General features: G+C 35.8%; 2 protein-coding genes and 1 pseudogene across 6 annotated transcripts in view; 1 reads left to right on the top strand and 2 right to left on the bottom strand.

Moving 5' to 3' along the window:
* Positions 1–1891: 1891 nt before the first annotated feature.
* On the top strand, positions 1892–21962 carry LOC141508219 (protein MFI-like). Its single transcript, XM_074216634.1, has 6 exons — positions 1892–1941; positions 2098–2301; positions 4093–4226; positions 11108–11278; positions 14051–14106; positions 21571–21962. Exons 2-6 carry the CDS (start codon positions 2155–2157, stop codon positions 21651–21653), a joined length of 591 nt encoding a protein of 196 aa, XP_074072735.1. The 5' UTR covers positions 1892–1941; positions 2098–2154; the 3' UTR covers positions 21654–21962.
* LOC141510224 (golgin subfamily A member 7 pseudogene) lies at positions 9984–11011 on the bottom strand (annotated as a pseudogene).
* Positions 21963–22226: 264 nt separating the features above from the next.
* ATM (ATM serine/threonine kinase) overlaps positions 22227–26321 on the bottom strand; it is a 133531-nt gene continuing 129436 nt past the window's right edge. For 3 of the 5 annotated variants that reach the window (XM_074216619.1, XM_074216617.1, XM_074216621.1), the window contains 3 exons: positions 25754–25817; positions 25254–25390; positions 22228–25156 (listed from right to left, as the gene is read on the bottom strand). In XM_074216619.1, coding sequence (XP_074072720.1) covers positions 24973–25156; positions 25254–25390; positions 25754–25817 — 385 coding nt within the window. In that variant the 3' untranslated portion in view covers positions 22228–24972. Of the gene's footprint in view, positions 25157–25253; positions 25391–25753; positions 25818–26321 lie in introns of all 5 variants that reach the window. The other 2 variants (XM_074216620.1, XM_074216618.1) reach the window with 2 other exon arrangements.

The raw sequence follows: 26321 nt of genomic DNA, 5'->3' as shown, positions 1-26321 counted from the left end.
ACCAATCAGGTTACACATTTGTACATAAGTATCATTGATTATGATTCTCCAACCCATCCATGAGATCTGTCCCATGTCAGAACTGACAAAAGATCCAATTAGCCCAGGACTATTGTCTCTTCTTCTGACACTGTTTTACATGCTATTAGATATGATATAGACATATAAAACATTGGAGTTTCTTCCTTTCCAAAATGTCATAAGTACAAGAATTTATTCAAGTTCTCATTTAGGTAACAAGAGCAGATTCCTGCCTTCTCAGGATGGTCTTTAACTGATTGTTCACACAGCTTCTTCATAAAACTTGCAGATGCAATTAGAGGGGCATTAGGCTGTTTCACACAGAAAGAGCCTCCCTTTGGATTTATAACTAGAGACAGAGATCTTGAGAAGGGCAGACGGTGAACATTCCAAACTTACAGACCTCAATTAGAGGCTGATAGAACAGCTTTTGATCAGGAATATAGATCAGAAATATTTTAATTCTAATTTAAAGAATATCAGAATCGACAATCTCCCATTTTATCTAATTTGACGTCATTCATAGATCAATAATATAGAAACTTAGGATAATAAGATAATTGGGAAATCATATATCAGTGGAATTTTAGATTTTTCTGAGAACCATGGGCAGGTAATACAATTACAAATAATATTAATAAATAACAATACAAATAATATTAATAAATATATATTATATATCCTATCATATATAATAAATAATAAAAAAATTACAGAGATTTAAAAGGGAGCAATCTTAATTATATATATATGGATAGACATGATAAAAACACAGTAGCAAGGGAAGATCAAGTCCATTTTTTTTTTAGGTTTTTGCAAGGCAAATGGGGTTAAGCGGCTTGCCCAAGGCCACACAGCTAGGTAATTATTAAGTGTCTGAGGCCTCATTTGAACCCAGGTAACTCCTGACTCCAGGGCATGTGCTTTATCCACTGCCACCTAGCCGCCCCCACATTTTTTTCTTTTGTAACACTTGATGTAGATCTATAGCTTCAGAGATTTCTTCAATGCAAATTGTTTGTAGAGATTTCCTTTTTTTCCCTGTTGCAACTTCTTACATTCCTTAGATCTTGATGATTTTCAATTTGAACTGGTATTAACAGAAAATTCAGTTACATACAGAGATCATTATTTTTGTATTTCCCCTATTTGGAGAATACCTTTGCATTTAACAAATAAACTTTCATAAATTTATGCCAAACTATACATTAATCTAGCTATTTTAAATTTAGATGAATGTAGGCCAAATTTCTATACCTGATTTTAATATTGATTGTCTGACATGATTATAGCAATTTACCATAAAAAATCAGAGATATACAAGAAAGGACAATGGGTCCTTATGTATTTTAGATGTCTGTATCATCAGGTGGATGTCAGGTTGGGTAGCCAAATCTCAAACTAAAATTCTTATTCTGCCAGATGAGAGACATCTTTTCTGAAAATACCACATGCCTGGGAACTGAATTAGGAAGAAGCCCAATCTCAGATCAGCCAGAAAAACTGTTTCTTCCATTTCTCTGAATTTTCTGTTAATACCAGTTCAAATTGAAAATCATCAAGATCTAAGGAATGTAAGAAGTTGCAACAGGGGAAAAAAGGGAAATCTCTACAAACAACTTGCATGCCCTGGAGTCAGGAGTACCTGGGTTCAAATCTGGACTCAGACACTTAATAATTACCTAGCTGTGTGGCCTTGGGCAAGCCGTTTAACGCCATTGCCTTGCAAAAACCTAATTTAAAGAATATCAGATTTGACAAGGTCGAACAAATATGAACATATTTGATCACATGATTACAGTTAATAATGATTTTGGTGTGTGTTTTAAGCTAATTAGCATTACCAAAGTATTGGTTCTCTTTTAGGCAGAGCTTCTAGATGCTGCTTCTGGAATTAATATTCGGTTCAGATTAGGTGGAGTAAGTATGGAACTATTTTTGTTTAATAGTCTTAAAATTATCCAAAATCTTCCCTAATTGATTGGCATTTGAAATGGATAATTATTTTAAACATAAAACTTTTTTATTGTATGATTACAATTGGATTTTAAATTTATTTATTTTTTTCAATCACAGGAGAAGTTTCCTCCCAATATATATTATAAAATTTTCACTCACAGACCTATTGTAGATATGTGTGCTAACAGTCCTAAAGATTATGTGAATATTGTCCCAAAGCATCCATCACATTTGAAATTTGATAAGAAATATCTAAAAGATGACCGTGATGGCTGGTACAAACGTGTAGAGAACAATGGCTGGAGACCTGTTTCCAAAAGAGTAAGTGAAGTAAAAATTGTAATAATTTTTCTTTTATATTTTATATACATGTAATGTCTTTTGGGAAATCTAATTTACAATAAATTTCAAGAACATAGACATGTTACATAATTGCCTGCTACATCTTTTATGGCCATAAAAACCTCTCACAAATACAGTATCTTGTGCCTTTTATTAACTATATGGATTAGTATAGGCAGGTATAGTATTTTACAGATTAGGCATTAAAGATAAGTGAATACATGGAAGAGAATAAAGTATAAGAAGATCAGAAAAATGAGCATTGCTGATTTAAAACAACACTCGTGGCAACTTTGATTTCACTTCAATATATAGTCATATATCTTAGTCTTAAATTTACTAATCTTTGTGTCTACAGGCCAACTTTAAGCTATCCTGTACCCTTCATACTATGCTCTTAGGTATTATCTGGTCAGTGAAATAAGTGAAATGCAATGTCTGCAAACAAAAGAAAGTTGAAATTTTGTTGACTTCACACTCAACTTCCCTGGTCTTTCTGAATATGGGGCTTCTTATGATCAAGGAAAGGTTTATCCTGTGATGTTTTACTACACATTAGCTTCAGTGATGATTGGTAGCCTTCATCATTATCTTTTTATCTCCTTTAATACCTAGAACACTGCTTTGCATGTCAAGACAATGATGAATTGTTGAGCTAGGCTCAAAAATGATTGGTGAAAAAACAGTAGATTTTCATAGTTTTGAGAGGATAAGGTATATAAAATGAGTTTTCATGGAAACAATATGGTCCAGAGCCATACTAATTTTTTTTAAGCTGTTGTTTGTTTTTTTTTCTTGCAAGGCAAACCGGGTTAAGTGGCCACACAGCTAGGCAATTATTAAGTGTCTGAGGCTGGGTTTCAACTCAGGTACTCCTGACTCCAGGGCCAGTGCTATATCCACTGCACTACCTAGCTGCCCCCAAGGCCTACAATTTCAAATGTTCTGAACCATTCCCAGATTAGGAAAAGAAATCCTCTTCAGGTAATTCATGTTTAGGCTCAAACTTTTAACTTATAACTCAAACTTAACATGTTCAAAATAGAACTTCTTATCCTCCTCTCAAGTCTTCCCCCTTTTGAAATTTCTTGTTACTGTCAGAGGCACCATTATCCTTCCTAGTCACCCAGGTTTACAATCCTGTGGTCATCCTTGATTCCTCACTCTCTACCTCCTCTTCCCCTACATCCAGTCTATTGCCAACTCAATAATAGTTGTGACTCTTTATTACCTTAAGAATTCAATATAAAAAAGCTTATTTTTGACATTTAAGTTCCTTCATAATCATACCCTTTTCTGTTTTTCTGCTCTTATGCTTATTTCTTATTCCCTTCCTCTTATTCTCTTATCTTTAGTGCCTAATCTCTAAAACAAATACTACACCTGCCCATATTATCCTATATAATTAATAGAAGGTTCAAGATAATGTATTTATGAAAGGTTTTTGATAAAGCTCATTGGGATGCAAATAGAGCTACTTAAATTACACCTTTAAATCTAAATCACTCTGTTTCTTACTGATTGGCTAGTAATGCCCCCCACCCCAGCTTCACTTGCTCTGTGTTTTGGTTTTGATTGATCTGAGTGTAAATAGCAATAGTTTCTGCTCTGACTAGAAAGTCCCCTCCTAGCTTGATTCTTTTGTGAAATCATAAAAAAGATCTTATGACTCCTATTTCTTTATCTTATGACCTCTGCTATACAAAGAGATAGCACTCCATATCACAGACAAAAGTATAAAAGTGTTTTTATAATATCATTTGTCAACAGTTTTGGAAAGACATTGATGAGATCACTGAAGAAGGAAATAGAAGAACAATTGATTTTCACTTCTCCAAACTGAAGAGAAGGCAGGACAGTAACATAAGAAGGAAACATAAAAAAATTAGATGGATGAGACAAATGTAAGTAAATTTTTTTACTTAAACAATATACAAAGGTTTGTGACAGGTTTTAGAAATTTTTTTTTGGAGGTTGGCTATTACTAATAAAACAGTTAAATATCATTTTTTAGAACTAACAATTTTTTTCCCACCAATCGGATAATAAGCCACTCTGCTGTCATGTCAGTATATACTTTACTACAGTTATGCTCCATCCACTGCACCACCTAGTTGCCCCAACTTTTGAAGTTAAGCCTTGAATCTAGTATTCCTTGCAGAAGGGATATGGCCTAGAAATGAGAATGTAGGAAGTCACTCAAGTTCCCAGGTTCTAGACAGCTCTCCAAAAGAGAGGTACCACCTGCATGGATAAAGGGGATGTCTTCACCTAGAATTTCTCCACACAAATTTAAGAGAGCCAGCCCTTTTTCCTGTATCACAGTATTGCTGCTGGGATCTGGGGTCACCAAAGAAACAGAAATTTCAGAGCCACTGAAAAGCAAAGGAATTTGCACACTCTCTCTGGAATGTTACAAGTGCTCAGGATTCTGTTAGGAAATAGAGTAAACAGGTTAAAAACTTAAACAAGCACTTAAGACAACCAAAGGTTAGGCATGATTGTCTAGTAGAGAGAAAGAGACAGAGAGAGAGGGAGATAGGCAGAGAGAGAGATGAGAGCAGTCCAGCAGCATCAACTGGACGAGAGAGAGAGAGAGAGAGAGAGAGAGAGAGAGAGAGAGAGAGAGAGAGAGAGAGAGAGAGAGAGAGAGAGAGGAGCAGAGGTCCAGCTCAGGTTTTATAGCCTTGCCCTTTGGCAGATGGGATTCAAAGTTTACATTAAACAATGAAACAACAGGGGTCAATTTACTTCTCAAGAGCACCCTTAGTAAGATTCTCTGATTTTATTTATTTTTTAAATTTATTTTTATTAAAGATATTATTTGAGTTTTACAATTTTCCCCCAATCTTGCTTCCCCCCCCCCACAGAAAGCACTCTGTCAGTCTTTACTTTGTTTCCATGTTGTACCTTGATCCAAATTGGGTGTGATGAGAGAGAAATCATATCCTTAAAGAGAAGTCTAAGAGGTAACAAGATCAGACAATAAGATATCTGTTTTTTTTCTAAATTAAGGGGAATAGTCCTTGCACTTTGTTCAAACTCCACAGCTCCTTATCTGGATACAGATGGTACTCTCCTTTGCAGACAGCCCAAAATTATTCCCGATTGCTGTACTGCTGGAATGAACAAGTCCCTCAAGGCTGAACATCACTCCCATGTTGCTGCTAGGGTGTACAGTGTTTTTCTGGTTCTGCTCATCTCACTCAGCATCAGTTCATGCAAATCCCTCCAGGTTTCCCTGAAATCCCTTCCCTCCTGGTTTCTAATAGAACAATAGTGTTCCATGACATACATATACCACAATTTGCTAAGCGATTCCCCAATTGAAGGACATTTACTGGATTTCCAATTCTTTGCCACCACAAACAGGGCTACTATAAATATTTTTGTACAAGTAATGTTTTTACCCTTTTTTCCTCACCTCTTCAGGGTATAGACCCAATATTGGTATTGCTGAGTCAAAGGGTATGCACATTTTTGTTGCCCTTTGGGCATAGTTCCAAATAGCTCTCCAGAAGGGTTGGATGAGTTCACAGCTCCACCAACAGTGTAATAGTGTCCCAGATTTCCCACATCCCTTCCAACAATGATCATTATCCTTCCTGGTCATACTGGCCAATTGAGAGGTGTGAGGTGGTACCTCAGAGAAGCTTTAATTTACATTTCTCTAATAATTAATGATTTAGAGCATTTTTTCATATAGCTATGGATTAGATTACTTTGATCTCCTCATCTTTAAATGGCCTTTGCATATCCTTTGACCATTTGTCAATTGGGGAATGCCTTTTTTTAAAAATATGACTCAGTTCTCTGTATATTTTAGAAATGAGTCCTTCGTCAGAATCATTAGTTGTAAAGATTGTTTCCTAATTTATTACATTTCTTTTGATCTTGGTTACATTGGTTTTATCTGTGCAAAAGCTTTTTAATTTAATGTAATAGAAATCATCTAATTGGTTTTTGGTGATGTTCTCCAACTCTTCCTTAGTCATAACTGTTCCACTTTCCATAGATCTGACAGGTAGAATAGTCCTTGATCTTCTAATTTGCTTATAGTATTGTTTTTTATGTCTGTGTCCTGTAACCATTTGGATCTTATCTTGGTAAAGGGTGTGAGGTGTTGGTCTAATCTAAATTTCTTCCATACTAACTTCCAATTATCCCAGCAATTTTTATCAAAGAGGGAGTTTTTTATCCCAATAGCCAGACTCTTTGGGTTTGGCAAACAGCAGATTACTATAATCATCTCCTGCTTTTATGCCTAGTCTATTCCACTGGTCCACCACTCTATTTCTTAGCCAATACCAAACAATTGTGATGACTGATGCTTTATAATGTAATTTTAGATTGGGTAGGGCTAAGCCACCTTCTTTTGCACTTTTTTTCATTAAGCTCCTGGCAATTCTTGCCTTTTTATTTTTCCATATGAATTTACTTACAATTTTTTCTAACTCGTTAAAGTAATTTTTTGGAATTTTGATTGGTAGGGCACTAAACAGTTTAGTTTTGGTAGAATTGTCATTTTTATTATATTAGCTCTACCTATCCATGAGCAGTTGATATTTGCCCAGTTATTTAACTCTAATTTAATTTGTGTGAGAAGTGTTTTATAATTGTTTTCAAAAAGATTCTGAGTCTGTCTTGGCAAATAGACTCCCAAATATTTTATATTGTCTGAGGTTCCTTTGAATGGGATTTCTCTTTCTAGCTCTTCCTGCTGTTTCTTGCTATACATATATAGAAAAGTTGAGGATTTATGAGGGTTTATTTTATAACCTGCAACTTTGCTAAAATTGCTAATTGTTTCCAGTAGTTTTTTAGATGATTCCTTGGGATTCTCTAGGTAGACCATCATGTCATCTGCAAAGAGTGAGAGTTTTGTCTCTTCCTTCCCAATTCTAATTCCTTTAATTTCTTTTTTTCTCTAATTGCTGATGCTAACATTTCTAATACAATATTGAATAGTAGTGGTGATAATGGGCACCCTTGTTTGACCCCTGATCTTATTGTGAATGCCTCTAGCCTCTCCCCATTGAATATAATGCTTGTTGATGGTTTCAGATAGATACTGCTAATTATTCTAAGGAACAGCCCATTTATTCCTACACTCTCTAGTGTTAATAGGAATGGATGCTGTATTTTGTCCAAAGCTTTTTCAGCATCTATTGATATGATCATATGATTTCTGATAGGTTTGTTGTTGATATAATTGAGTATACTAACAGTTTTCCTAATATTGAACCAACCCTGCATTCCTGGAATAAATTCTACTTGATCATAATGTATTATCCTAGTGATGACTTGTAATCGTTTTGCTAAGATTTTATTTAGGATTTTTGTATCTATATTCATCAGGGAAATAGGTCTATAATTTTCTTTCTCTGTTTTAACTCTTCCTGGTTTAGGTAACAGTACCATATTGGTTTCATAGAAAGAGTTAGGCAGACTTCTATAGATTCCCTGATTTTAACGGCATTAAAAGATTACAGATTTGTTTCTGCTACATTCATAATTCTCTACATCATTTTCCTGCATCAATAGTATTATTTACTACAAATGATGAGAAGAACATTTTCAATAAAATATGTAGCAGAAATATTGTCATAGGTTTTCAAAGTGCTTGACAGAAGTTAAATGACTGAAAGTGTTCTAAAATTTGAGTTAATGAAATGCTTTAGTATTTGAAAATAAATACTAAGTACCAAATACTAAACTATTCAAACAACTTCACCTTAATAGTATTAGGTTTAGTACTCTCTTTATTAATGTACTATGACTAACTGTCCTGCAAAAAAAAAGTACTAGAATTTTTATGAATTGTTTTTTGAGTATTAGAGAATGGTCAATTCAGTAGTTAAACCTGATCTTGAGTGCATGTATGTGTGAGGACCAGTCATTTCAAAAAGTGCTTCCATGCATTTTTTTCTTAAATGTTTTGATATTTTTTAAAAATATCATTGTTACTTACCAGTGACTCCCCCCCCCACACCCAGAGGAAATGTTACCTATAAAAAGAAAAATTCATGGATTGAATTTTAATAGCTTTGAGTCAGTAGGTCCAGACATCATTAGAGTGCTGCCAGTCTCTCCAGACATTAGAATTGATCATATTGGTCTCTAAAAAATATAGAAAAATGTAAAATCATACTTCTTTTGCTAATGAAGATAATTTTTAAAATTTGCTATTGATACTCTAAAATATATCTCCTCTTGTTAAGTATATCCTACTCAGAAAGTGACTGAGCATTATTCCTGTATCTCAGAATGAATTGGCTACTAAATATATTAAATTGAAAATAAATATCCATATAGAAAATAGTTTTAAAAAACCAGTCTTTTGGCTCAGAACAAATAGCTTTTTTTTTATTCCACTGGTCACTATGGGATTGATGCATGGTGTTTATGCAGTTTGTTGTTATATCATTTTCAATTGTCTCTGATTCTTCACGACCTCATTTTGAGTTTTCTTGGCAAAGATCTTGAAGTGGTTTGTCATTTCCTTCTCCAGCTCATTTTCTAGATGAGGAAACTGAGGCAAACAGGCTTAAGTAACTTGTTCAGGGTCAAATAGCTAGTAAAAGTCTGAGGCTAGATTTAACCTGAGGAAGATGAGTCTTCCTGACTCCAAGCCTGACACTCTATCCAGTGTACCACCTAGCTTCTCTATTTATGCATATTTATGTACATACAACTAATATAGGACAAAAAAACTACCTGTGAGATTTTGGGCAAGTCATTTCAACTCTGTGAGCTTCCACTTCATGATCTGTAAAGTGCAGATCTTTTCCATTTTTGAAATTCCTTGACTCTATTACCTAATGATTTATTTTTTCCTTGTAACCTTATAATTAATCAGGGGTGTGTTGGAGCCACCTCGTACTAGGCTCTAGTGAGCCAGTTGTTAAAATTTCAATTTACTCCCCAGAAAGCAGCAAAACTACAAATTAGAGCATGGTTTGTTTTGTTGATGGTCAGTTTAGACTTAAGACAGTGATGGAGAAAATGTAAATAAAAGAGGTTAAATTTAAACTTTTTTTTATTTAAGAAAATGCATTAATATTTGGGCAAAGTTATTGCAATGGGTGTGAAAGGCAGACAGACATACTGTTACAGGCTATAGAAAACAAAAAGGGTTTTATACAAGCTTCTTGGGATTAGATGAATGACTAACAAATCCATAACAGAAATTAAATCTGGAAGATTAGATCCAGTTTTAGCACCTACAATATCACTGGAAGTAGAACTTTAATTTTTTCTTTCTTTTCTAGTAAATAAATTCCTTAGCTCTTCCCAAAGAACAATGCTCTCAAACCATAATGATTAACTTAATTTAGAGGTCTTGGAAAACAATGCCATGAAGAATGTAGGTAAAAGAAAAACAAATATTAACTTAGGTTTTGGGGAATTTTACTCAGGAAACATTCATATTATTTTACTTGAACTAATTACAAGATCTATGTGCATCCTGAATACTGAATTAAAAAGAAAAGTTTATGATTCATTAAGTTTTGCCAGTGGAAATAGTTAAAAATGAGCACATACATACAGTATTATTCCTACCAGATTATTTTCCCCATAAGATATATTTATAATAAAGCCATAAGGAAAATGTTCATTACACTTGCTTATTACACATTAAGGGACAGAGCAAGGATGTCTATAGGTCTGACGGTTTAGCATCCACTTTATTGTGCTTACATAGTTTTAATAAAACAAGCAACACATACTACATCCTCCCAACATTCATGGCAATGCAGTAATGATATAAAATTCTCCAAGGAGAATCAAGGTAACTGGAAATCACATGAAATACTGGTTCACTTCGTAATAAGTGCTACATTAAAAACAAATAGCATTATACATTATCTTTCCAATGACTTCAATATGAGAAACCAACAGTAGAAATAGATCTTCTGGCAATCCTGTGAGTTCTTTGAGGTCTGGGAGATGGATCAGCAGGTCACAGGCATAGCTCACCCCTCAGCAAAAACCATGCCGTGGCTCTGGCAGCAGATACAAAGGAATGATGCTTGGAGAGGAGGTAGGGGACACTCTGCAGTTGGCCGGTGGACAGAAGAGAGTCCCATGCTGAGATGGACTCTTAGACTCCATGGTTTATCTTCCACTGCTCATGCCTCTGCCTTCATAAATGGTAATTTCAATAACACGGAGTCCTCTCTCAATTGGGTCTGTCAGAAGAAGGCCCTGTGGAGCATAAATCTTCTCATTCTGTTCCTGAATATACTTGTTGATTTTCTTGAGAACCTTCTCATAATGTGTTTCCATGCACAAAAAGATCGTATATGCCGTCAAACAAGCTAGACAGCCTTCAAGGTAAGATTGGCCCCCAAGCTTTTCTGCTTCTGCATACAGATGATTTAGAGTAAGAACTGTTTCTTCAAACTGCTGCCGATCAATCCGGTTCTCCAACTCGGCGGGGAACTTGGTGTGAAACTGGCACCGGGTGCCCCTGCTGTAGTCCCGCTGGATGAAGACCTTGCGGGAGCGGGCACCTGCTGCGGCCTCCTGGCGGGCCGGCCCGGCCGGGCCGCGCTGCGCTGCCTCCGTGGCCCTCCGCCGGACAAACTCAAACTTTTCTTTCCCCTAGAGAGCCACTTGTTAATTATTTGTCGGTATACAACCGACTTGAACCCACTGAGATGTAAAGTTGAAATGTGAAGTTCATTGATAAGTAAACTTTTTACTATCACTTGAAATAATCAGTATTATCTGCTCATAATCACCCAAATGTTTTATGTCATAATCCCTCCTCTTTCCTCAGGTATTATGCAGGAAGCCTGGAAACTAGGAAAGCAGATCCTCTTTGTACAGACTTAATTCTTAAAGCAACAAAAGGATTGATAAAAGCAATCGATGAAAGTGGAATGGACTCAGTGATGGAATGGGAAGTGGATGAAATTCTCAACTGGACAAATACACTAAACTATGAAGAGTAATCAGATGGTGCTTTTTTTTTGAGGGGATGGTAAAGAGGGATCAGCATCCAATCCTCTTTATTTCTCCTTCCCATTTTTATAACTCTCATCGCCATGGTGGATCTTGGTATCTTAGCTATAGGCTTTCCTAAACCCTCCATCCAGGTGGCAATGGCAATGGCAAAAACAACAGAACCAGGGATGCTGTTGGGGCTCTCTCCCAACAGTTGTGGCACCACTACTCCTCAGATTGTACAAAATCACATGGTAGTGTCAACCACAGGATGGGAAAAGAAAAGGAAAAGAGAGAGAATATAAGATAAGGGGAGGGATTTTACCAATTTAGAAAGGATGAGAGATTTTTAGGAAGAGCTCGGATGATTAAACCTTTAGGAGCCAATCCTGTTTTTTCATGGCTGCACTGAATCTTCTACCTTTAACTTCTGGATTAGAATGAGTGAGGATGAAGGGAAGGAGTCTATGGAAAGGAAAGATTCTCTTCTGGAATTCTCCCCTGCATTTTCATTCCTTTCAGGCCAGTCCTGCCACGCTGGCCTTGATCTAGCTCTCCTCTCCCTTTATTCTTTGCCTATCCATTTTTGTTTTGTGAAAGGCAGCTGAACTGCCTTCCTGGAATTTCTCACGTCTTTGGTCATAGCATTGCCAGCAGGAGGACAACAGCCTTTGAGAGACAACCTGGGTAGAGAGGGGTCAACAGCTACAATTGAATTTCAGTTCTCAGCTTCCTGAGTTCTCATCTCTTTGCAGCCATCAAGAACCTAAGGCATTTCCTCACAAAATTATGAGAAACAATAGCCTAATGCAGTCCCCCAATGATCAGTTCCTCAGTTTTGACAAGGGAGACAGTTTCCAGTAGTGATGTCCTATCAAAATTAAATTCATGCTCATATTTCAGCTTTTATTTCAGTGTTTTACTTCAGGGATCTTTGTGAGTACTCTTTATACTGACATAGATTGCAATTTTTTTGAAATTTGAAAGTTCTTGAAGGTTCCTGAAAAGTTCATTCCTTTAAAGTCAACCTTTGTTGACTTTGTTGAACCTTTGTAAATTGTTAGTCTATGCCTCAGGCAGAAGACTTCATGCCCAACCTGGAGTCATCCTCAACTCACCTGATAGTCCTTTGTCAGATCTAGTCAGTTCTACCTCCTCAAAAATCTGCCTCTTCTATCCCCTTTGCTCCAATCACATGAACACCACATTAGTTCAAATTCTCCTAATTTCTCACCTGGATGATTATGATAGCCTTCTAATTATTTTCTTTACAATCTAAGCCACACAAACCCACCAAAGTGATTTTCCTAAAGGTCTGATCAAATCACTTCCTTCCTCAATAAACTCCAAAAGTTCCCTATTACCCCTAGCTAAAAATGCACACCCTCTATTTAGCATTTTTAAACTCTTCTTAACCTAGTTCCAACCTTCTTTTCCAACCTTAATAGATACTACAATCTAGCCAACCTAGTCTTCTTACTCTTCCTCATACCCAACATTCCAACTCCATGCTGTTGCTTAGATTTCCCCTTACACCTGGAATGTACATTTTTTCCCTCCATCTTTTAGAATCTTTAGCTACCTTTGGAACTCAATTAAAAAGTCATTTATTACATAAAACTTTTTATGATCTTCCTGATAGGGTATGTGATAGCAGAAAAAAGAAAAAAGGTCATTGAAGCATGTTTTTAAATATAGAGGTCAGAAGGAAGTTCTGAAGCAAACACTGGATAGCAGTGCAGTTTTGAAATTGACATTGAATTATATTTGTGGTTTTTAAAGCAAATTTTACATAATAGAGATTTGCAGATTTACATAAAGTCCTCTTTCTTTTCTACTTTGTATATGGAGATATTCTTTTTTTTTTGTTCATTAAGAAATGAAAGAATAAAACAAATATTAGGGGTATTATGACATTGAAAAAAATCTCCATTTAGAGGAGGCATGTTTTAAACCAATAATCTACCTTTTTCCATCAAGCTTAATGGCAACCCAATAAATCTCCAAAAGTTTTAATGGGAAGAAGAGACGTTTCCAAATAAGAAACTGCCAGTAGACCAGGATCTTGCCTTTTCATTTTACTATTGCATAGATCTCTGAGTTCTTAATAAAACCTAACATAACAATGATACCTGCAAATAGGTGATTCTTTAAATTTATTGTTTTTCCAAGAGCTTTTTTTCCCCCTATATTGGTAAGAATTTCTGAACTGTGGGTACAAAGAAAAAGAAGACTACATAGGATTGTAGAGTTAGAATGGAGAGTGTATGAAGGAGAAAAGATGGAAAGAGAGGCATGTAAGGGTCATGAAAGGCTTTCAATACCAAGACATGTCTGTATTTGATCCTAGGGGTAATAAGGAGTCTTTAGAATTTATTGAGAGATAGAAGACTTGTAATATGCCATGCAGATGCCAAGAGAGGCAAAAATACTGTGCCCGCTCTCAAGGAGTTCACAATCTAAGATGTTTTAGGAATTTCAACTGGTCATTTATGTGGAGGAAGAATGAGAGTAGAGAGACTTGGGGCAGGGAGAACAAATTAGAAAACTATTGCACAGGTGAGGTGAGAAGTAATGAGGGACTTGAGATAATGCTGTATAAGTGGAGACAAGGGCAAATAGACAAAGAAATGGAGGGAGGGGGGAAAAAGACAAAAATTAGAGTGAGGAGTCAAGAATGATGCTGACCCTTGGTACCCTCAATAGAAAAAGAAATACAAGTAATATTTATTTATTCATTGATTTATTTTACTAAATACATATATTGTATACCCAGGTATGTAGACAATTGGAAAAGCATCGCTACAAGCAACTCTTCAGCTAACCTTCAGAGTAAGCCCTTAAAGGAGAGATATGATAAATTCTCATGTCTACAAAGTTCCAAAATGTTGAGAAGTTTATATTGTAAAGTGAGACCTCAAGTATTTTAGAAGTTGATAAGGATGTATTTTGTGAGACTTAAGCCTCTAAATACAATTGTTTTGGATCCTTTCATTCTCTTCCCATGTGTCTCTTCTTAGCCCTCAAAACAGAATCAATCCACCCCATGATCTGTCTTTTTTAAACTCCCCCACTACTCTATGAAGACCTTAAAGGCTCTGAAGAGACACTTGTTTCTTTTCTATTAGAATGTGAGCCACTGCCTCATTATTCAATTTACTTTTCTAGGTTTCTCTGGCCTCTTGGGATTTTATTTCAGAGTTTCTACTCTGCTCTGGTCTTTTCATAAAAAATACTCATAAGTCTTCTTTTTATTAAACATTTTTCCCACATAGGAATTATATTCAGTTTTGAAGGGTATGCACCCTTTGCAATACTGTATTTTTATAAATTCATTCACTTAGTGTGGTGTTATTGTAGGTAGTTTCCTAGGTATTAGAACTCCTTTCTGGATGTTTGCATTATTTTTTTCCTTTGATATGAGAACTCTGGATTTTGACATTCCTGGGTGGGGGGCAGCATTTTCCTTTCAGCGTTCTTTTCAGGTCAGTGGATTCTATTTTGCCCTTTGGTTCTAGTAGATAATGATAGATTTTTATTCATTTTTTTTGACATAAGTGTTTCTTAAATTATTTCTCTTTAATCTGTTTTCCAGGTCAGTTGTTTTCTTTATAGCAGTTATATTTTCTTCTATTTTAAATTTTTTTCTAATGTTCCTTGGCATCTCATGGCACCATTAACTTCTGTTTAGTCTATTTTAATTTTCAGGGAGTTCAATTTGAGAGTAAGATGTTTACTATTTTCTCTTCTAAGTTACTTACTCTCCTTCCAATTCTGTCCTCCAGAGCTTTTAATCTTTTCATTCTTCCATGTAGTCCTTGTGAAAAATCCATTTTTTTTTCTTTTCTGATTCTGGTTTCAGTTTTCATGGAGCTGCTTCTTTGGGAAGATCTCTAGATTTACAAAAAATTTCAAAATGCTGATTTCTTTGTGTTACTCATCTCCAACTTTAGTTACTAAGTTGAGACTGTGCCAGGACTACACCCCCCCTTCTCTGCTTTTGCGTGGAGTATCCTGTCTGGTCTTTACCCTGAGTCCCCTGGGATCTTTTGCTGATTTCTACCTCCCAATTTTAACCCCTTCCACTCTAGAGTTTTAGGTTCATAGTGTTGGATGTTCAGGACTATCTCAGGTCAGAACATTAGGGATCTCACAGTTCCCAGACCTGGGGTGCAATGGTTCTCTGGTGCCATACTGGTCACTGACTGATCAATGGCATTTCCTGAGGCTTCCAAGGACTTTTTGACCATTTTAGGATTTTCTTGGGGGGGGGGCTTTTTTTCCCAGTAGGCACAGAGCCTTCCAGACCATGTGTGTCTTACCTTTGGTCACCCTGGGGATATACCCTGTGCTGGCATTAATTTTGCTGGATGGGCCCCTTTCCCATTGTTTGTAAATTTCTGGATGATTATTTGTGCAGTTCAGGGGTAGAAAGTCACAAAGATTCTCAGTGGATTTTTATGTCATTATTTGGTTTGGTGTGAACTTGAGGGCTATTGCTGGAATAGGTACATGGGAGCTAATTGACCTGTCTTTCATTCAAGGAGCCATCCTGTTAGAAGTGCACAATCTATTTTAATGTACAAGTACAGGATTACTTTCATCATTTTTTTCCAATGTATCCCTTGATATTCTTGCCCACTTTTTTTTTAATGCATGTATCAAGAGGCAGCAGGAAACCTGATCACCTGGACCTTCATTGGAACATTTACTTGAGTTCCATGTTGATGGATATGCAACTTTAAAATACTACAAATTTAGGGGCAGCTAGGTGGCTTAGTGGATAAAGCACTGGCCCTGAAGTCAGGAGTGCCTGGGTTCAAATCCGGTCTCAGACACTTAATAATTACCTAGCTGTGTGGCCTTGGGCAAGCCACTTAACCCTATTTGCCTTGCAAAAACCTAAAAAAAAAAAAATTGAAAAAATACTACAAATTCTAATCACAACTGTATCCTCTCTATGCCTGCTTTTTCTCTTGTTCTCCCAGAAGCTGTTACAAATTCTCAACCTCATTGCCTTTTCTTTCTCAGATTTCCTTGTCTCCTAAGAAAATTAAGGCTCACTTATATTCAACCTATTGTACATATCTTTTATTCTGAGACTCAAAATTCCTCAATACCTTCCAAAGGGTGGCCAAAAGGGTGACCAAAAGGTCACCCTTTTCATCAGGTTTAGTTGCTCAATTTATGCCCTTGATATCATAAGCTTCTGATTCTTTTACAACTTTGATTCTCAACATTCCATCTCTTCCTGATTATTCCTTTTCTTTCATTACATGCAGAATATAATTCATCTCTCCCTTTATATAGTCCCTCCAAATTTCCCTTTTGTTGTTAAAGACATCATACTCCCAGTCACCTAGATGTATCAACTTTGGATATTGGAATCAACTTTGAATATTCTTTATTTGCTCAAAGCTTGTCCTGATCTCTTTATTAGTGCTATCTTGTTGTTCCTCAAATTATAATGTATATACTTATTTATGTCATATTTCTCCAATAGAAAATAAGCTCCTTAAAGGAGCTTAACATTACTTAAAGGAATGTTTTTAGTCTTGTCTTTGCACTGAAAGTTTTACACATCATTGAAACTTAATGACTATTTGAATTGGATCTAGTCAGCTGCCAAATCTTGTCAGTTTAGCTCTACAATATCGATCACATGTATCCCCTTTTCTCTAGTTACCATAGCCCCTATTCCAATTCAGACCCTCAGCACCTCTTAGACCACAAGTTGATTTGTCATCTTATTTCCAGTCTTTCTCTAATTCATTCTCCACATATTTTCTAAAATAATCTTACTAAAGCATGAGAATATCACTTGTGTTCAAAAATCTTCAGTGTTCATTCTATAGCATCTTAAGATAAAATACGAATCTATTAACCTGGCATTCAAAGTCCTTTATAATCAGGTTCTTTTGTACCCTTCCAGTCTGATTTCTTTTTTTTTTTTAGGTGTTTTTGCAAGGCAAATGGGGTTAAGTGGCTTGCCCAAGGCCACACAGCTAGGTAATTATTAAGTGTCTGAAACTGGATTTGAACCCAGGCACTCCTGACTCCAGGGCCAGTGCTTTATCCACTGCACCACCTAGCCGCCCCCCAGTCTGATTTCATACTGCTCCCCTCCACATATTCTATATTCCATTCAAATTAAACCAATTGAATCCAAAATCTCTCCATCTTTTGCCTCAGTGCATTCACAAAGGCTATTCTCCTTGCCTTGAATATACTTTCTCATCATTTCTTTCTTTTTCAAGAAAAAGGCTTGCAGGTATAATTCCTCTGGAAAGCCTTTTCTCAGTGGTTTATCATTCCTCTCTTTAGATTAAATAATAGCAAAGAAATAAATGAAACTTTAGGGAAATAAGCAGGGAAGTCAAAGGGTTGACAATAGAGAAAGGCTAATTAATAGTTTGGGAGAAAGAGGATGCTTCTAAGGAGCTCAACAAAACCCAAAAGAAATATTTTTGAGGAGTTGATGATCCTTTAATGGAAAAGCTATAGAGAGATCAAAGGGAATGAAGATTTATAAAAAGTCCACTGAAATATCTGTGAAAAAACATTTGCTAACAATTTACTATAAGGCAGGCACTATACTAAGTGGAGGAGATACACACACACACACACACACACACGAAGAGAGACCATCCTTGCACCCCAAAGTTTATATTCTAATAGAAGAGGACAACACAATCAAGAGATTAAGGATTAGGATGGAGTATTTTGTCCTTGGAACGTGGTGAGAACTTGCGATAGCAGGTTGGTAAGATGCCTTATTTCTGCATTCACTTTAAACAAAATGTTCTTCCTTCAGCCTGCCACTTGTTTGCTTTTTTATGCATTTTGAGGGTGATTTCCTGGCTTAAAATGGCCCCTGGTGTAGTGCTGAAGTGCCATCTAGTGTCCTAAGCACAGGAAGGAGAAAACGTGTTAGATGAACTTTGTCCAGGCATGAGTTACAATGCTGTTGGCCATGAGCTCAGTACCAGTGAATCAACAATAGGCTCTCATCCAGAAAAAGGAAGAGGAAATTAACACATAATTTTTTTGTAAGAAATATACATTTAAAACTGCTGACAAAAATGTGACCAGAGGCTCATAAGAACTTAGCTAACCCTGTATTTCCCCTAGGAGCAATGGTTCAGTACTCACTAATTTAGTGTTCATTTTGACTTTAAAGAACAAAACTACCAGGAATAATGAGAAGCTTCATTTATTTTTAATAATTTATCTATTTTCACATTATTATAATAATCTTGTGAAAGTAAACAAATCTCTCCCCCCATCCCAAAAGAGAAATCTCAAGAAAAATAAAAGTGAGAGAATAAAGAAGCATACTTCAGTCTGTATTCAGATACTATCAGCTCTGGGATAAATTGCGTTCTTTATCTTAAGTCCATCAGAGAAGTTGCTTCAGTATTCCCCCCCCCCCTCAATTGGTATTGCTGTCTCACTCACATTTATTCTGTTTTATCTATCTTCTCCCATGATCCTCTTTTCTATCACCTCCACCCCTTTCTCCCATTCCCTTCCTTTCTTTTTTCAGGGTAAGATAGATTTTTCCACCCTATTAAGCATGTATTTCCTCTCTGAGTCATTTCTGATGAGAATGAAGGCTCACTCATTCCCACTCACCCTTCCCCTTTCCACTTCACTGCAAAAGCTTTTTCTTGACTTTTACTTGGAATATCTTAGCCCATTCTACCTCTCTTCTTTCCCTTTCTCCCAGTACATTCCTTTTTCACCCACTGACTCCATCTTTATATTATACCATTATATTCAGCTCCCTCCTGTGCCTTGTCTAAATGTGCTCCTTCTAACTGCCCTAATAAATGAGGTTCATATGAGTTATCAGTATCTTCTTCCCATGCAGAAAGAATACAAGCAGTTCATTATCATTAAATCCTTAAATTTACCCTTCTTGTCCAACCTCTCTATGCTTCACCCAAGTCCTGTACTTGGAGGATGTTCAGTTTTTCTGGGTTGTAATCCAAGCTCATTTGCCTCCTGGAATATCATATTCCAAGTCCTTAATGTAGATGCTGCTAAATCCTGTGTAATCCTGATTGTAGAGCCTCAGTAGTTGAAATGTTTCTGATTGCTCGTATTTTCTCTTTGACTTGGGAATTCTACAATTTTGCTGTAATGTTCCTGGGAGGTTTTTTTTTGGGGGGGGGGGATATCTTTCAGGTGGTCATCGATTTCTATTTTATACTCTGCTTCTAGAATTTTGCTGGATTATTTCTTGAAAAATGAAGTCTGGTCTCTTTCCTGGTCATGATTTTCAGGTAGTCTGCTAATTTTTAAGTTCTCTCTTCTGGATCTGTTTTCCAGGTCAGTGTTTTTCCAATGTGATTTTTCACATTTTCATATTACACATTTTCTACTAGTTTTTCTTTTGGTTTTGTTTTATTGTTTCTTGATTTCTCACAAAGTCATTAGCTTCCCTTAGTTCCATTCTACATTTGAAGGAGTTATTTTCCTCAGATAGCTTCTTTTCCATCTGGCCAATTCTGCTTTTGAGGCATTCTGATCATTAAACTTTTGGACTCCAAAATCTAATTAACAAAAACTAACGATATTTTCTTGGGAGTGTTTTTTTAATCTCCTTTACCAAGCTGTTGACTTGGTTTTCATTATTTTCCTGCACTGTTCCCATTTCTCTTCCCAATTTTTCCTCTATCAATCACCCTTACTTGTTTTTCAGTCTTTTCTGAGCTTTTCCATTGTTAGAGACCAACTCCAATTATTTTTGGTGGTTTTAGATACAACTTTTGACTTGCAATGGGGTTAAATGACTTGCCCAAGGCCACAAAGCCTTGGTAATTAAATGTCTGAGGCCGGATTTGAACTTGGGTACTCCTGACTTCAGGGTTGGTGTTCTATTCAATGCACCACCTAGCCACCCCGATTTTTGTCATCTTGAGTGTCTATTTTGATCCTTCATGGGTCCAAAGTAATTTTCTATGGTCAAATTATTTTTTTTCTGTTGTTCACTCATTTCTCCAGCCTGTGACCAGATTTTAGTATAATTCCAAAGCTTTTAGGGATTCCCCCTTTAATTCTTCCAGTTTCACAAGAGGCTGACTGCTCTCCCAGTCTGTGCTTTGGTCTATGGATGACTATAAGCCCTCCCTGTGCCCTGGAGCTGGGAGGAGGGTCCCTGCTCCTCTGTGGTAGTGTGGGGGCCCAGATTGGGTCCTAGTTCTGTATATGTGCAAAGCAGCTGAGTCCTGCCCCAGGGATAGCAGAGACACCTCTGCAATCTCTCCCTAACACCTTATTATCTATGGGCTAAGCAGTCTGGAAAGAGCTGCTGGGTAACTCCACAGGTTCCCAGGGTAGGGCTGCTCTGAGTCAAGAGGGGAAACCTCTTCCGCTGCCATGGACCCAAGTACCTCCCTCCCACCCATCCCACCCACCCTCTCAGGGACCCAGGCATTCCTAGAAGGCTGAAGCTAGTCTGCTCCGACAGCAAGCTATGCTTCAAGCTATGCTGCGGTTCTTTCCAACGTTGCTCCAGGTGGAATAGACCTTTCCCATGGATCTATCAAGTTATCTTGGGCTGGAAAATTGTTTCACTCAGTCCTCCTGTGGGTTCTGCTGCTCTAGAGTTTGGTTAGTCATAATTTTACAGCATTTGGAATTTTCTGGATAAGTTTCTGGGAATTCTCTGCCTTCATGCTGCCATCTTGGCTCTGCCCCCTAGAAATTTTATTAACTTGATGTATATACTGTATATGCTTTCATATATACTTGTTTTATTAGAATGTAAGCTCATTACAAATAGGCAGTGTTTCATTCTTTGCACTTGAATCTCCAAAATCTAATAATGACGGGTACTTAAAAGGTTGTTTAAATATTTCTTGATGAATTGAAGATTTTCAAGGTGGGGAATTTATTTCTCTCTTATTAATGGAACGAGGAAAGGAATCAGTGGAGAGGGTGTCACTGAAAATATTAAGGAATGGAAGGAATATGGGCCCAATAATAAATGATGGCTTCTAGAACCAATTGCTATGAAATTATTTTGAAGCAGAGGAATAGTAGTAGTATTAGAAGTAGTGGTGGATTTAAAGGGATTAGAGGAAGAACATCCCTACCTCAGAAAATAAAGACTGATGAAGAAAAAAAAATGAATTGTTGAAAAGGGAAGTTCAATAGATTTTAAAGTTCTTTTGGTAACATGAGATAGTTACTTGACTTGAGAAAGTTACAAATCAAGTGTTGTAGACCTTCTTGATCATCAATCTCTCTACCATTTGAACCACTAACCATGTAAAATTTTTTGTTTAGATTTCAGATTTGGGAGAGAGTGGAGTACAGCATCTACATTAGATTTTTCTCCTGCTGGCCTAGAACAAAAGAAAAAGGAATAAAAATTGAAGAAAGCAGCAAAAAATTTATAGCTACTTAGCAAAGACCCCTAATGTTCCTTCAGTATATTTTTCTTTGATTGTTATAACCCAGATGTTTGTTATACCCCGGATGTTTTATTCTTTAAGAGGTAATCTGTGACTCAAACACATCATATACAGGATGTAGTCCCTTAGGCAATACAGTTGAAATAGAAATAGAACATTATGAATGATTAATGCAATGACTATGCCATAAAGAAATTAGCTTTGTTGCTGTTTCTTTAACAATTCCAACTCATTAAAGATTATTTTAATATTGAAATGTGAAAATGTGAATTTGGCTATTAATAGGAAGAAGCAACAGTATGTAGTGATGGTAATATTGAGTTTTTAAAGAAGATTAGAGGGAGAGCCATTGTGGTAACAATCCAGTTGGAGATAAATGGAAGAAAATTAGCATCAAGTGTGTTCACTTTGGCAGGGGGAAACAAACTATATCATTTGCAAATTGGCCAAGAGGACTCACCCAGGTACCCCCCCCCAAAAAAAAGCCTGGATAGGTTTTAAAAATGAAGATCCTAGAGAGCTGAGATTTTACTGTATTACATTATATTATAAAACTTCAAAATTATACACAACTTTTAACCTGGGATTTTATGGATATCAACATAACCAACCATACTGTTAATACAAAAATGACAACTATGAAATACAGTATTTCTATTTTTTATTGAACTTGTCTGGTAGATATCTTACATTAATATATTATAATATGTTAACAGTAACAATAATTCTCTAGAAATATACAATTCCATAACATACAACTAAAAATTTAATTATACATTTCTCTGCATTCAAAATTAACAAGATTTCACAGTAAACTAACCTATGGCATTGAAAATTGTAGACCTTGAAATACATGTGAAAATTAATTTCACCATCAAATTTTAAATTTTTCTAATACTCAGCATTTCTAAATGCAGATTTCAAGAGAACAAATTCATGAAGTAACTGAATAACTGTTCTCACAAGAGATATAAAAAATTTATGGCTTTGAGCTTTTTTTTTCAAACTATTAATCTTACTATGTCTATATGTACCTAACCTATTTGTAGAGAATGACCCCAACAAAACCACAGGCCCTTTAAAAGACTAGTAATGCATATATAAACAAGCCTTTTCTTTGGCTAGATTCTATCTCGTATTATATTCTGATCCCTTCCCCTTGTTTATCTACTCCCCCTTAAAAAACTCTGAAGCATGTTATTAGTCTCTATAAAAATGAAACCACCTTTAGAAAAATCCTCCCCAAACTCAATTTCTTCTTTTCATTGATAACAATGTTTTTGGGTCTCTCTCTGTACTTAGTATGTGTACCTGCTAACTAAGCATACAAAAGCATCAATATTTTTCTAACTACACTGGCAGTATAAATTTCCAAAACAGATAGAGTGACTTGTAACAGACACTGAAAGTAATCAAAAACTTTACTGAAGATGGACACTGTTAGCAATACATATTAAAACTAATCATGTCCTTTAAACTCTCTTACCCAGATATCCTTGAACTAAAAAAAAGGACGATTTTGAGAATTTACTGTAACTTATAAACTATTTTGTTCAGTTTCAAGAAAGCAAAACTGCTGCCTTCTAGTTTTCATATATGACTTGACTTGTGAAAAGTATAACAATATGGTGACCATTTACCAATAATACTTAATGTTATCACTAAAAAAAGTCATTAAAATATTTTATTTCTAGCAGCTGACTATTTTACATTTGAAAAAGGAATCTAAAAAATTAAATAGCCTTAAAATTCCATTTTACAGATGAACGAAATTAAGCCACTTCAAAAGGGAATCAGTATCTTATGTAAATTAACTTTTTCTTCTTTTTAGGTTTTTTGCAAGGCAATGGGGTTAAGTGACTTACCCAAGGCCACACAGCTAGGTAATTTATTAAGTGTCTGAGGCTGGACTTGAACTCAAGAACTCCTGACTCCAGGGTCGGTGCTCTATCCAATGCACCACCTAGCTGCCTCATAAATTAACTTTCTTGTGTTTGCCCATTTCAAACTGGTATTTGATCATTTTATTCATCTAAAATTAACAATATTTTAAAGAAATATTTTAATATGAATAATTTTAGCTTAGCTTTTAAACATTCAGCTTCTTATATGTCAAACCAGCAATTTAATTATTCATCAAGACATCATTAGAAAATAACACAACTACATACAATATACAAATAATACAAAACCAACTGTGAAAGAAATGCAAGTATTTAATTTGAATTCTAAGACATTCACAAACAGGCCGTCAATCAACTTGTGCTTGAAAATCCACTAATTTCCATTTATGGTCAAATAATGGTAGAAAATTATGCCTTATTTATGAATGTAACTGTGAGGAGAAAAATGAATTCAGAAAAAACTTAGGAAAACATTTATGAACAACTGAAAGCAAAGTAGAATAGAGTATTTTTCACAACCACAATAATATAAAGGAAAAACAAGACTAAAATACATCAAAATTCTGATGATGGAATTACTCCTCAATACTGATGACAAAACACATAGAAGTATGGAAACGGTGCTTTTTCCTCACAAAGGAGAGATAGAATATGAGGTATGCTTTGTCAGCCATTGTCCATGAATTTGTTGGTTTATTTTATTTAACTATGTATTACATTGAAAAGTTCTGTGGGGTTGCAGAATTTTCTTCCTTATATCAAAGTTGAAATTTATCATTCTATAATTTATATCTACTGGCTGTAGCAAAAGAACAAATCTAACTTTTTGCACCCATATTCTAGCCCTTCACTTCTATTGATTGCTATTATATCCCCCCCTCTATTACAAGAATGACATAATTTTCAGTGCTCCCACTATCTTAAGTTATTCTACCTCTAAGATATGGCAAATGTATTTATTTAATATATCAATGGCAAGTGAGATGATATATCTATGCTTCTTCCATCATTCTTTCAAATGAATCATTCAGTAAGTATCAGAACCTAAAATTATAATCACTATATTCAAAATACTTAACAGATGTCTATATTTAAATAAATCATTTCAATGAAGACATAACTAAGATTGGTCTAGAAGTATTTAGCACCTATATTTCCAAAGTACCAAGAAATATTCCTCAGGATTATAAACGTAACATCTTTGCACTATCTTTTTAATGAAAAAACATTTATACAATTACCTTAAACTTATGTATTATTATTATTATTGTTATCTATAACTAAAACTTATTAAGCTATTCAATTAATTTCAAAGGAAAATTTTGGAAAAAATGATTATAATTTCAATTCTGATTTTCATATGCCTAAGATTATACCCAAGCTTTCCATCCAGGAAAAAGTCGGCTGAGATTTTTGGGATCCATAGCTTGTTGGATAAGCAAATTCACTTGTCCACCCACGCTGAGTACTGTTCCTTCCTCTACTCCTTTCAGCTTCTCCTGTAGCCTCATTAGTACACGTTCAGCCACTTTGTTGAAACTCTGGTCAATTCGACTAGTGACAAAGAAATTTTACTATGACAGTTTAGTTTCAAGAACCTTGAAAATTTAAAAAATAACCTAAGTATGCCTTTCATTCAGATAATACTCACCCAAGACCTCTGTTACATTCTTGATATTCTGTATTGAGAGTAGAATTTAGTTCAGTATCATCCTCTGGTCTCTGTTGTAAATACAAAGCTTTCAAGGGGTTCATGGTCCAGTCAAAGAGTGGATCATAGAGCAGGACCTAAATATAAGGAGTATATGCCTTTAGAAGAACTGTGTGCATACTAAAACTATATTCAGAAACAGCTAAGGAAGACAATATGAAAGGAATATAGGCTTGACTATCATTATGAAAATATAGTAGGTACTGATCAAACAAAGTGTACATATTAAGTGTTGCTTCTCTTTATAATCCTGGAACAGTCCAGAAAAGTTTAATAATTCCAGAATTTATGAATATATCTGAATTGATTCTTGAACACCACCAATGCTATTCTAGATATTAGTAGGGATAATTAGGCCATTCATCTCCATCTAAATCACCACAGCCCACCAGGAGAGAACCAATAAAGACTCTTTTAGTTCACTGCCTGAAAATACTTACCTCGACAATGGTTAAAAGAGTTTCCTGAGAATTTCTCATAACTTCCATGGTTTTCTCACAGCACCTGTAAGAGTCAAACAATCAAACCAAAAAAATAGAAACATTCTTTCTATGTCTGCACCTTACAGCAGTTAAGATCGACTGAAAATATCTTGTTTTTGTACAGCTTGACCTCCCTTTGCCTTGGATGCTCTCTCCCTCACTCTTAACTCTACCCTCTGATCCCACTTCCACCATTGTCTCTGCAAAAAACAAAAGGGAGCAGCAGAGAGTTTTTATTCATCATTAAGTCATTCAGTCATTTTACAGGGTGCTTTGGCCAAAGAATTCATCAACTAAGTGGCCAAGCTATTGGAGCTAAAGAGTCTCTAGATATTTTGCTAAAGCAGTCCTCAGAAAGTGGAATCTATCATCTTATTGCCAGGACCATGTTCCAAGTTTTTCAATGTAGAATCTGCCAGAGCTTATAAACACTGCTGTCAGAGCCTACAAAGCCCCAAGATAACTGCCATGCCTCAATGAGACACTGGAGTAGTTCTGGAGTAGAGATTAGGTTGGGAGAACAAGG

This window comes from Macrotis lagotis, chromosome 1, assembly GCF_037893015.1.
Source record: "Macrotis lagotis isolate mMagLag1 chromosome 1, bilby.v1.9.chrom.fasta, whole genome shotgun sequence".
Taxonomy (NCBI): Eukaryota; Metazoa; Chordata; class Mammalia; order Peramelemorphia; family Peramelidae; genus Macrotis; species Macrotis lagotis.
Note: the sequence above shows the minus strand (reverse complement) of the source record. Positions and strands in the feature narration are given on the sequence as shown.

Bases quoted from the DNA above. Each gene is read 5' to 3' on its own strand.
- LOC141508219 (XM_074216634.1), top strand. From the start codon at position 2,155: ATGTGTGCTAACAGTCCTAAAGATTATGTGAATATTGTCCCAAAGCAT. The intron at 11,279-14,050 runs GTAATCAGATGG...TTGTATACCCAG, and splicing joins AATACACTAAACTATGAAGA to GTATGTAGACAATTGGAAAA. The intron at 14,107-21,570 runs GTAAGCCCTTAA...TTTTTTGTTTAG, and splicing joins CTCTTCAGCTAACCTTCAGA to ATTTCAGATTTGGGAGAGAG.